The 12,108-nt window shown below is 51.2% G+C and overlaps 1 protein-coding gene across 2 annotated transcripts in view; it reads right to left on the reverse strand.

The window, feature by feature from the left end:
• LOC135811213 (E3 ubiquitin-protein ligase TRIM71-like) overlaps positions 1 to 12,108 on the reverse strand; it is a 233,073-nt gene that overhangs the window by 104,792 nt on the left and 116,173 nt on the right. For both annotated transcript variants that reach the window (XM_065324404.1, XM_065324405.1), the window contains one exon: positions 11,472 to 11,627. In XM_065324404.1, coding sequence (XP_065180476.1) covers positions 11,472 to 11,627 — 156 coding nt within the window. The remainder of the gene's footprint in view (positions 1 to 11,471; positions 11,628 to 12,108) is intronic.

The following is a 12,108-nucleotide window of genomic DNA, read 5'->3' on the forward strand; positions in this document are numbered from 1 at the left end:
TGCCGCGAATGTATGCCTGTACAGCCTTGATGAGATTGTCGTCATCGTGGTTGTCAGCCAGAGGAATTGTGCCCTCACGAAGAAATCTCCGGAGGTCCTCGTCCAGACACTGACGAACCGTTGCCACTCTGGTGGCATTGTCCTGGGAATCCAGGTGCTGGCATCGGGCGTAGTTCTGCCAAAGACCTTCCCATGCGGCAAACTCTGCGAGAGAGACAGAGGCAAGTAACAGAGGGCGATTGACCGAAACTGGTCTCGCCGCAGGTACGCTTGCCGGTGGGGCTGGGGTGGACGTTGCGGTGGTGGAGGTTGAGAAATGCTCCTCAAAGTTCGCTCCATGAGCTGTGTCAGGTGTTGCTCGCGGGTGGCGGCGGTCTCCATCTGCTGTCTCATGAGCTGGGTGAGGACAGCAATGTCAGGGCTGAGTACTGGTGGGTCTGATTCCGCCATGCCGGACCGGAAATAATTTCAAATAATTTCACTTTATTTGGGAGACGAAGCGCCAGAGGTACTTGCAAGACCCAGACCTGAGAAAGACTAATGGAAACTGCTACTAAAAAAAGTTCACTGCGCCATGTGGTATCATCAAGTCCATGTGATGATTAGTTATATTGAAATAGAATAATGCAACGAAGGACTGAGAGAGGACGATTCGTCAGGAAACTACCAAGGAAAAGACTGAACAGCAACAAGAGACATGCACTGTCGATTATGGGCACGGAGTACACACATGCATGCATAGTATGAGTAGTATGCTGTAAGGTTGTACGCACGTCCATGCGGAGATGCAGTAGCATAATAAGAAACATGAGAGTGCAATTATGTACGATGTACACGGGTACACCACACAGGCGTATGGTACACATGTATGCTTAAACTCAGGTAGCCGGGTAATTGTGCGGACCTCACCAGGGAGTGCGTTCCACAACAGAGCACCAACAACAGAAAATCTTCGCTGACCGCGGCGGCTACGGTTTGCCTAGCTTAGTAGGCCATTTGACTGCTGTTGGCGGGTAGGAGTGCCTTGTGCCGGGGTTAGAAGCTGGGCGAGCACAGGGCTGGTGCGGGCGTGGATGCACCGCCAGATGGTGATCAATATTTTCTGCCTGTAGAGCTCGCTGACACGGTACAGGGAGTGAGCAGTGAGCAGCGGCTGCATGGCTGTCCGGGGCGGGTTGCCATCGATACAGCGGATGGCTCTGTTTTGCGCGGTTTGCAGTCGTTTCAGTTGACCCGCTCGCATTGCGGCTGAAAAGCAGCAGGAGCCATAAGCAGGTCGGGCATTATGACCGCCTTCACATACACCTGACGAGAGCGTCTTGATAGGCTTCGGCGTGCCCGCCACAAGGCGCCAATTTTCTTTTCAACCTTGGTGAGCACATAGTTAACATGTGTTATGTTCCACCAACTTGGATAGAATGAATCAACGTACATAAGGAAAGTGCCTTATGTACACACTACATACACGTATTAGCGCTACAGACTACATATTAGCGCTAGCTAAATGAGCGCGCCAATTGTATGAATAATGTGATACGATTGATCCCTGTCCTCTGAAGTACATACAATATCACACCATGCCCCTCCCCCCCCCCCCAGTTGAATTCTCTAAAACGCAACTAAAGTATGATGGGATTTCAACTCAACTTACTCAATAAAACGCGATTATTTTTAAAATTATGTCAGGATTCTAACCCAAACAGCTCAATTCTAAAAATGCAATTCTTCGTAGTCAATTGTGGCTGTTCTGACAGTGTCCTATGTTCCTTTTATTGCCATCCATCGCATGCAGGTCAAGTCAATCATACCGAAAGTTTCAGTATCTATGAATAAGACTGCCAGCGGGTTGATGTGATATCGAGCCTATCAACTGGCCTTCTCTGCCTTTGACTGCGCCGCACCTGGGTTGTCTCAGTCAATGGGAGTGGGAGCTCCGCCGCACTTCTGGGGATGCTGGGCCCCGATGGCGCTCTAACAGGACAATCGCCTGTAGGCGGGGGGACATCTGGTCGGTAGGTTTGATATGGGCGCAGAAACCTTCTATTGCGCCAGTTCACACGGCCGCTGGTCAGTTTGACATAGTAGTCACGTCGCCTTCCAATAGGGACAACTTGTCTTTGCAGTGTCCACCGCTTGGAATGTGGGTCCTGAATGTCCACTGTCTCGCCGATCTTCAGGTTGCCCAGTGGTCTCGCGGAGGCATTATACCGCGCATCGCTCTGCTCTCGGACAGCCGAACCTGTTTCGTCAGCCTTGTCGGCTTTGGCCTGCCACTCCGTAGCAAACGTGCTGTGGTTGGCGTACACAAAGGACTGTAGTGGTCGGCCAAACAATATCTGTGAGGGGCTGCGGCCGTTACCTCGGGGTGTATTCCTCAACTCTAGCAGTCCCCTCCTGAACTCGTCCACGTTCAGGTCTCCTCCGGTGGTAGTCTTGTACACCAGGTGCTTCATGGCTGTGACAGCCGCCTCTGCAGTCCCATTCACCTGCGGATAGTGGGTGGACCGGATATGACGTATTTGCCATCGTTTACAGACCGCACTGAATTCCCTGGAGGTGAACTGTAGGCCACCATCTGTGACCAACTCCTGCGGCACTCCAACGTCAGAAAACCACTGGCGAAGCGGCCGGATCACGTCCTTTGATCTGGTGCCCGGTGCTAATGATCAATACACGGCCCACCGGATAAATGATCCGTGTGGACGATATAGCTGTTTCCGCTGCAGCTGAAAATATCTACACTGGCACGTTGGTAGGGCAGGGTTGGCGCTAGGTCGCGCAGCAGGGGCTCCTTTTGTTGCTACGATCGGTAGCGGCGGCATTGGGAGCAGCTCCTGACCATATTGTTAATATCGTTTGACAGTCCTGGCCAGTACACGACTTGACGTGCCCTCTGCTTCGTTCGTTCCTGGCCCTGGTGTGATGCCTGAAGATCCTGCACCGCAGTGTGGCGAAGTGGCTTTGGTATCACTATCTGGCAACCCTTCAGGATGATGCCGTTCTCAACAGACAAAGAATGCCTCACAAACCAATACGGCTGGATGCATTCCGGCAGCGGGTTCTTTGCGTTGGGAACCCCCCCCCCCCCCCCCCGACAGTTTCAATGAGCTGTTGGTAGGCATTGTCGGCCCTTGCTGCTACCTGGAGCTGCGCTTCTTTTCAGCTTGAGAGAATAGGCTGCTGATCGTCGCCACAGAGGGTAGTAACCGACGCCACTCGACCGCAATCCTCGTAGGGCAGTTCCCCAATGGCAGTGTCCTCCTTAGTCGGCTGACCAATCGGCGAGCGGGACAGTGCGTCTGCGATAGCGTGGTCTTTTCCCTTGCGCCACGAAACCAGGTACTGGTACCCCTGCAACTTAAGCAACATTCGCCGAATGCGGGGATTTTCCATTTCCAACAGTGAGTACTTATTCATAACGGGAATGAGTGGGTGATGGTCGGTTATCACCTCGAATTTCGTCCCGGAGAGATAGACATGACATTTCTTCATTGCCCAAGCAATAGCTAGTACAGTCAACTTGGCTTATAACGACACTCGGTGGGGCATCAGAAAAGTGTTCTTATTCGCGAAGTGTCGTTATACCCGAAGTCTCATTACATGTATACAGGTAGTATGGACTTTGCTCTGGGCATGGAAATTCTGTCGTTATTCGCGAATTGTCGTTATATCCGCAGTCGTTATAAGCGAAGTTGAGTGTAGCTCAAATTCTATCATCGCGTATCGTGATTCGGTATCTGAAATGAATCGGCTGCCGCATTGAATCAATCACCAATTTCCTCATTGCAACCGTAGGAGTGCATAACCGAGACCGTTATTTCGAGAGGCATCGGTTTCCAAGCGAGCGGGAGCACCAAACTCATAGTACGCCAGGGTCGGTGTTCGCAACAAGGAAGATTTGATATTCAACATTGCGGCATCATGATCCTGGTTCCAAAGGAACTCAGCATTTGCCTTCAGCAGACTCCGTAATGGCTGCGTCAATTTGGCGATTTCATCGCTGAAATCACCGAATTGATTAACCAAGCCCAGAAATGAGCGGAGATCAGTGTGTGTGGTCGGGGTCGGAAATTGTCCCAATGCCGACGAACTCTCTGGGTCCATACGCCATCCGCCTTCGCTGACGAAGTACCCGCAGAACTGAACCTCTGACTGAGCGAAAGCGAATTTCTTCTTTGAGAATGTGATGCCATTCCCTCGCGCACACTGCAAAACCGAACGGACACGCTTTACATGATCATCGAAGGTCGCGTCATGCACCAAACAATCATCTACAACCTTTGCAAAATTGATGATGCCCTCAAATGCTTGATCCGTTCGCTGGTTAAACTGATCCCCCGCCACGACGAAACCCTGCGGATTTCAAAGGAATCGCCCCCATGGAGTGATAAATGTGGTTAAATGACGTGATTCAGGTGCCAATGGTACTTGCCAGTACCCATGACGGGCATCAAGTGTGGTTAAGAAGCGGGCATTCTCAAGATTCGCAATGGCGCCTCGCGGGGTGTGCATGGGGTGCGTTGGTCGTTGAACCTGTGAATTGAGCTTAGTCAAGTCAATTGTGAGGCGCTTTTCAGCAGTGTTCTTTTTGTCAGCCAGCACGATTGGGTGGCACCAATCACAAGGGTTGTTCACTGGTTCAATGACTCTTTCCTTCACCATCTGATCAAGATGTTCCTTGACCTGATCACGGTAAGCAAACGGAATCGCTCGAGCTCCGTTAACTATGCATGATGTGGCGCCGTCGTTGAGCTTGATAACCATCGGCGGACCTTTCATGGTTGGCACTGCGCCGTCGCAAAACTCATCAGCGTATTCCTTGTAAAAGAATATTCTCTCGGATTAGCTCAACTTCACTCCGCTCCTCGGAGTTGGGCATTTGGCCGGAAGCAGGACGCAACAGAGATAGCGCACTTCTTGGCAAGTCTGCCGGAAGTATTCCGAGTTTCTTCAGACTCTGCCTCGATAGCAGCAGGCATTGCAACCCCTCATACACGTGGATCTGTGTTGCGATCTGGCGATCACCGACCGACAGCAAAGCCGTGACCATGCCTTGTTCGTGAGGCGACCTCCATTGGCATTCAGAACAACACTGGGGTCCGGGACAAGGTCACATTCCTTGCCTCCCAGTTTCCGAAGTCCATCCAGGTTTATTGCATCGACGTTACTGCCTGTATCGGGAAGCCATCTGAGCTTCGCTGCTGACCTTGGGTCATGGTTGTATCTCGATGCGATCATTGTTGCCGCTGAAGTTTGCGACTTGCAGCCGCAAGTGATCAAGCTGGGGTGCATCCGCTGGGCTGTTGCGCCATTACGCCAATCGGGCGAGGGTGTGGTCCTGCCTTGAAACTGGTTCACCTTCGCTGTAGCCAAGTCGCCGTCCATCTTGGTTGCTTCTCCACCTTCCGCGTGCATTGCTGCAATAGCACGTTGGTTCGGGTCACTGCGCCATGTTATGTTCCACCAACTTGGATAGAATGAATCAACGTACATAAGGAAAGTGCCTTATGTACAGACTACATACATGTATTAGCACTACAGACTACATATAAGCGCTAGCTAAATGAGCGTGCCAATTGTATGAATAATGTGATACAATTGATCCCTGTCCTCTGAAGTACATACAATATCACACCAACATGGGTGTCCCAATCTAGGCGATTGTCAACGTGAACACCGAGGTAGTGCGCAGAAGACGCTGAAGGGAGGAGACAATCGCCGCTTTTGACTGTTACTTCCTGTACATGCTGCTGGGGAGATTTAGTCAAAACCTGGCTCTTGGCGGCGTTAAAGATGAGGCCTCGAGACTTCAGCCAACCTGCCAGAGCAGTTGCCGCTGTGGTGAGGGTTCTAAGATCCTTTGCTAGTGATTGTAGACCAAAGAGGGCTGCACGTAGTTCCAGGCTGTTGATATGAATATGCTTTTCCGCCAGTGTCCAAAGTCCTGATGCATGGCGATGACCACAGACTGCTTCCCAGCCGACTGTTGATGCTGCATCCGTCTGCATGACCAGGTCTGGAACTGGCAGAGGAATAGAGCGCCCGTTGAACCCCTCCAGGTGCTGAAGCCACCAAGACAAATCCTCCAATGCTGCTTCGGAAAGCCGGAAGAATCGAGAGCGCTGCTGAGGAAATCAGCTCCAGGATGCTGGCAAGGCGTCAAGCCGTACCCTGCCTCTGGGCATTTAAGCTCCGGCAAGTTGTCAACGTCCGATGGACCTTGTCCGTAGGTAGTTCTAATGTCATGGCTATTGAACTGATCTGGAATCCCAGAAATTCCAACACCTGTAAGAGCTGAGGTTCTGACTCGCTGAAGTTTACCTGGAAACCCAGGGCCAGCAACAGATGAATGAGATTGGCCGCATGCTGCAACGCCTCTTGAAATGATCTAGCCATGATGAGTATATCGTCCAGGTACACGACCAGACGTACACCTTGTAGTTGGAAACAGGTGATCACCGGTTAAAGGAGCTTGGTGAATTGCCGTGGAGCAGATACCAGGCCAAACAGGACAGGCGCAAATCGGTACTACCGACTCTGCCACAGCACCTAAAGGACGCGACGGAGGGTTGGATGCACTGGCATTGACATGTATGTGTTGATTAGGTCCACTTTCACCATAAAATCGTTCTGTATCAGTGCCTCCCGCATGGTGGCAATACCTTCCATTATTTAATTGTGGTATTGCTCAAACCGGTTCAATTCCCGCAGGTCGGCCACTGGGCGCATCTTACCGTTCTTTTTCGGTACACACAGTGGGCTGAGAAAGCCAGGTGTGCCAGGGTTACCTTTTCCCGGGCATTGTTCTCTTGCAGTGCCTCCACTTCCTCTGTCACCACTGCTGTCAAATCTTAGGACATCTTCCTGGGGAGTGGCTTCCATCACTGGACTGGCTCCTGGCAAAACCTTCGCAAAACCTTCGCACACATTGCGTGACTTCTGAGTCTTCGGTCAGCTGACGCCAGCGTCTGGTCTGACCACCAATTAGGCCGCTCGGACGTCCCTGGACCTCCGAGGCGGCCAACCTCCAGTCCAAACCCCACTTGGGTAACTGGGTGCATCCACACTGCAGGTATGGTGGTAGTGCCTGCAAGCTGTTTGGCTTCGGAGGGCCTTGCTTGTTGTCGGGCTGTTGGTGTGACCGGGGTTGACACTGCGGCTTCTTGGAGTAATGTGGACGGTGAGGGACATGGCTTGCGGAGGTCCACCCATTGCTTCGGGCTCGTCCCCCTAAAAAAAACGGCACAGGGGAAGCCTCCGAAGGCTTGCGGCATTTGGTGTTGCTATTCCTCTGGTCTTGTTGAAAGCTTGGCGGCCGTCTGTCTTTTCCAGCCACATGGCCATGACTTGCAGGCAGCGTATGACGTACATCGGCCCAGGCCTTGCCCGGTTCCGCTCACTTAGTTATCTGCTCGTTCTGGGCAGAGCCAAATATTGACTAACCAGGGTTAGCAAGATCTGCTGGGGCTAGGATAGAGAACTTGCGGTGGATCTTAGATAAACAGATGGAACGTCGTTTTATGGTGAGTGCCTGTTTAGCATCTACCGGGAGACGCAGTGCCGCCGTAGCGGCCTCCTGGATCTCAGGGCCGGCGGAACCGGTCAGGCTGGTCCGGCCATGGCCGGACCACTTTCCCAACTGGATGGTCCATGTGATTCGTGCAAAACCGGTGTAAAAAATCCAGAGGTACATGACTCGACTGTGCTGCCGGCGTGTGATGTGCTTCGAAGTGGCTCAGGACTACGTGACAAGCAGACTGCATCACGACCTCATGAGCTCACCTTCCACCAAAGAAGTACCACCAGTCACTCCTATTGAAATGCACGCACTAGGCAACATTGGAAGCGAGCGAAAACATCGCACAAGACAGAAGAGTCTCGATCGAAAGAGACTCCTCTTTCGATCGAGGGAGTCGATCGTATCGCATACATGGAGAAGTCGACACGAGATCATAGTTACTAAAATCTTTATAGATCGCTTTTTTACCTATTCCTTACAGACAGTATTCAATGTCTTGGATGTTACCATCACCGGTACTGTATGGTTTTAATATTATGGAAAAAAGTAGTTTTGTGTTCTTTTACTATAATTTTCTGCATTTTCTGGAGCCTCACGAGATGCCCAAATTCGCCCTATTTCACATAAATTTTCAATATTTGTCCCGGGGGACATCCCCCGACCCCCCTCAAGGGTTTGCTGGACCACTCCCAAACTCCTTCCTCCCGCCCTGGATCATCTGCTGACCTTGCTCACCGAAGTCAGGGTTTTGCTTGTACCTCAAGAATGAAGCACAACGGGATCCACCACATTCAATAACTTCGGCTGCGTCAGGTACTGAGGCCTATCCGGCCGAGCCTCTGAACGAGGTGGCTTCCTGTCAGCAGAATATACCATGCGGGCGACTTGCGCATCCGAAGCCAGGACTAATGCAGCGGGAGTGTCCGGGCGAGGGTAGCAGCCGGAAAAGGCCTGCCCGGATTTGCGTCGGACTTCTGAGGGAAGACATGACTTGGGAAGCTTGGCAGTTTCGTACCAAACATATCGGGTAAACCCTTTCTCCTCCTCATCCCCGTCATCCGCTGGCCAGTCAGTATTGGGACCCACGCACCAGACTATGTGTGCTACCAGACTGAGAGTCCAAATCATCAGTTGCCACACCAGATAGCGTCGTACAAGCGGCAGGTGGCTTGATTGTGCCAGACCTGCTGGATCTTCAGGATCACACAGGTTTCAGGGAAGAGGTTGTAGCCTAGGTGGCTCTCTCGAGGTGGAACGAGCACCAAGTGGCTTCAGGGTGGGATTATTTACCAGGTCGCCATCAACGAACCCACCACGCGTATGCTCAAGACCGGCTCTAGAAGCATGAGCGGGCAGAGTAGACCTCGCCAAAGAGGACTCAGCCAATTGTGAAGCAACTGGGATCAGGAGTGGATCAGTTTCCGGGGTACATGTACCATCCACGATCCGCGAGTCATGCTCTTGCCTAGAGTCGAACTCCAAATCTCACACCCGCATCGACTATTGTGGCATTCCAAAGAAGCCAAACGCCTCTCGAGTGGGCGCACGGCTTGGCCCAGAGCCCGCTGGACTAGTGAAAAAACATCCAGAGGTGCGTATTCCATACCGAAAACTCAAGACAACAGAACATTTCTAAAAAGCATTTCCTCGAGCAAAGAAAAAAAGATGAAGAAGAAGCTAAAGTTTCCGTGTTTGAGCTGATTGATCACGTGTGGGGCAGTTTTCTTTTACGACATTTTTTCCAGCAAAGGAAAACCCGATTTCGGGCTGGTATACACTGTTATATCGAATCCCAAAGCTCCGATATGCAAATAGAATATGGGGTTCCAAGAGATCGTTTTGTAGCGTAAAGCGTATTCCCGTAGGTTAGCATATCCCCGTATGTTACTGTATTCCCGTACGTTAGCATATCCCCGTACTGTATCCCCATACGTTAGCGTATCCCCGTCATTAGCGTACGGAGTCTGCCTTTGCATAAAAGCTGCTGCTCACGATTCTTTTATTGCCAGTTAGTTAATTTAGTTGCCAGTCAGTTAATTCTATTGCCAGTTAATTTCATTGTCAGTTATAGTTACATTTCAATTTCCAGTTACAGTGTGTTCACTGAGACCCGTGTGCATTTGCCTCCGAGAGAGACTGCGGCCCGATACAAATTGGTGGCAGCGGTAAATTCTTTTTGTTTCATTCTATACATAACTTTGTTACTTTACACTTTCTCCGATTCGATGGCTCAACCAAATGTACCTGCTGTGGTAGCCGTCGCTACGCCCGCTGCAGCCCCAGCTCCGCCCGCTCCTGCCCAACCACCGAGAGGGGCGTACCATGTGCAGCCCGAAAAATACAAAGGTCGCCTGCAGGACAACTTCGCGTCCTGGCTGATGCATTTCGACCAGGTCGCCGCGGTAAACAACTGGAACAACGTTCAAGAGATGCAGTTCCTGGGCCTCGCACTGGAAGGCGAGGCCCAGCTGTATTACCAATCACTCCCAGCGGCTACTAAGAACGGAGGCCGCCAACAGCTAGTCCAGGCGCTGCAAGCTCGGTTTGATCCAGCGCAGCGCGTCGACCTCTATCGCGCAACGTTTCAAGCTCGTCGCCAGGCCAAAGACGAACAACTGGGTACTTTCTGGGAGGCGGTTCGCTCCCTGGCCCGGCAAGCTTACCCCCAGATGGCCGCGGGGGACCTCGACAGCCTAACAAAAGACCAGTTTATCTCCGGGCTTGACTCACGGGGCATGCGGGTCCGCGTTCGGGAGTTAAACCTAAACCCGCAAACGACAGACGGGGCCCTCCAGGCCGCGCTCCATCACCAGGCAATCCTAGCTGCCGAACTGCCCGCCGCGGAACCTGTGCCGATCCCTGCCTTTGCTGTTTCCCAGCCACTCGACACGGTGACAGACCAACTGAAAGCTGTGTTAGACCGTCTGGCTACGTTGGAGGCCAGTCTGCCAGGACCAATTCGTCGGTCCCGACCTGACCAACTACCACAGCCCCCGCAGACGCAAGGCCGCACACCTGTCACTTGCTGGTCATGTGGCCGACAGGGTCACATAAGCCGAGAATGCCGTGCCCGTCGTCCTGCGCAGGCGGGAAACTACCGGCGGCAGTACTAAGTACCTCGGACGCTAGCCCTGCCGCATCCTGCTCTTCCGGGACCTACGTAAGCACTGTGTTGATATGCCTTGCTGTCTTGCTCCTTGCCCACCCTGGTACGCTCACGATTTTAACTGTTTTGCTCACTGTGCTGTACCGCCACCGCCTCCCTGATGTACGTGCTTTTCTCCCCGACCTCTCCCCATTACACTTTTTTTCGTCGAGTTTGTCCCGACGCGACCATGCATGCCGCCAGTTTCTTCTAAATAACAGCCAGTTGTTGGTGTCCAGCTATCACCTAGTATTCGAATCACGAGGACGTGATTGTATTTGAGAGGGGAGGTGTAGCGTATAGCGTATTCCCGTAGGTTAGCATATCCCCGTATGTTACTGTATTCCCGTACGTTAGCATATCCCCGTACTGTATCCCCATACGTTAGCGTATCCCCGTACATTAGCGTACGGAGTCTGCCTTTGCATAAAAGCTGCTGCTCACGATTCTTTTATTGCCAGTTAGTTAATTTAGTTGCCAGTCAGTTAATTCCATTGCCAGTTAATTTCATTGTCAGTTATAGTTACATTTCAATTTCCCGTTACAGTGTGTTCACTGAGACCCGTGTGCATTTGCCTCCGAGAGAGACTGCGGCCCGCTACAGTTTCACACCTTCCTATGGTATGATGGCTTTTAGGACAGGAGTAACGATCGTAAGGAAATGTGGATTGATAACACTATCTACCAGACCAATGACTTACTGTAGAGCAATACAGCAGCTGCAGTTTACATGTCTTGCTATACATCAAGAAGATGATGAAAACTGTGTATTGAGATAGATGTGGGTGCTGGTTTCTATAAACTAACCTTCACCCGATGATTGTAAGTATCAGCAATAAAGACCTTTCCATCTTTGCTGATTGTGATACCACGTGGATCCTTGAACTGCACCCTGCCATTACCATTGCTACCAAATGATGTAGACGTATCATGAATAGACCTATAGTGATTTTGTGTTGCAACCTGTAGATACACAGTAGAGACCATATTGATAAGTTAACAATCCTGACCGGGTGAAAATCACACTAGCTTGTTGGCCAATCAGTATTCATCATACAATCTGTTCACATAAGGGGAGAAAAAATAATAATGAATGTTGAATATGTTATCCATGTGGTCTTTATAACATACAGTGCTATGCGCACGGTGTTTGATTACGTATTGCCTTAACAAGGAACACATATCAAGAAACGGTTTAGGAATTCACTGCCCGGGAAAGCAAAACACTTCAAAAAGCTGTGCGCTGTAAACCAGGCTGAGTAGCATTGTTCAATTCTTCAGCTTTGCACTTTTCATTGCTATCAGGCTGAGCCCCATTCCCCCAGTGCTGTATTGATGAGGCCATACAGGCAGAACCGTTGTGTGTGTGTGTGTGTGTGTGCTCTCTAGTAAACGCCACCTGTACATGGCCTGCGTTTCCTCAATATTACTGTATGGCGGAGAG

This window comes from Sycon ciliatum, chromosome 3 (genome assembly GCF_964019385.1).
Source record: "Sycon ciliatum chromosome 3, ocSycCili1.1, whole genome shotgun sequence".
Taxonomy (NCBI): Eukaryota; Metazoa; Porifera; class Calcarea; order Leucosolenida; family Sycettidae; genus Sycon; species Sycon ciliatum.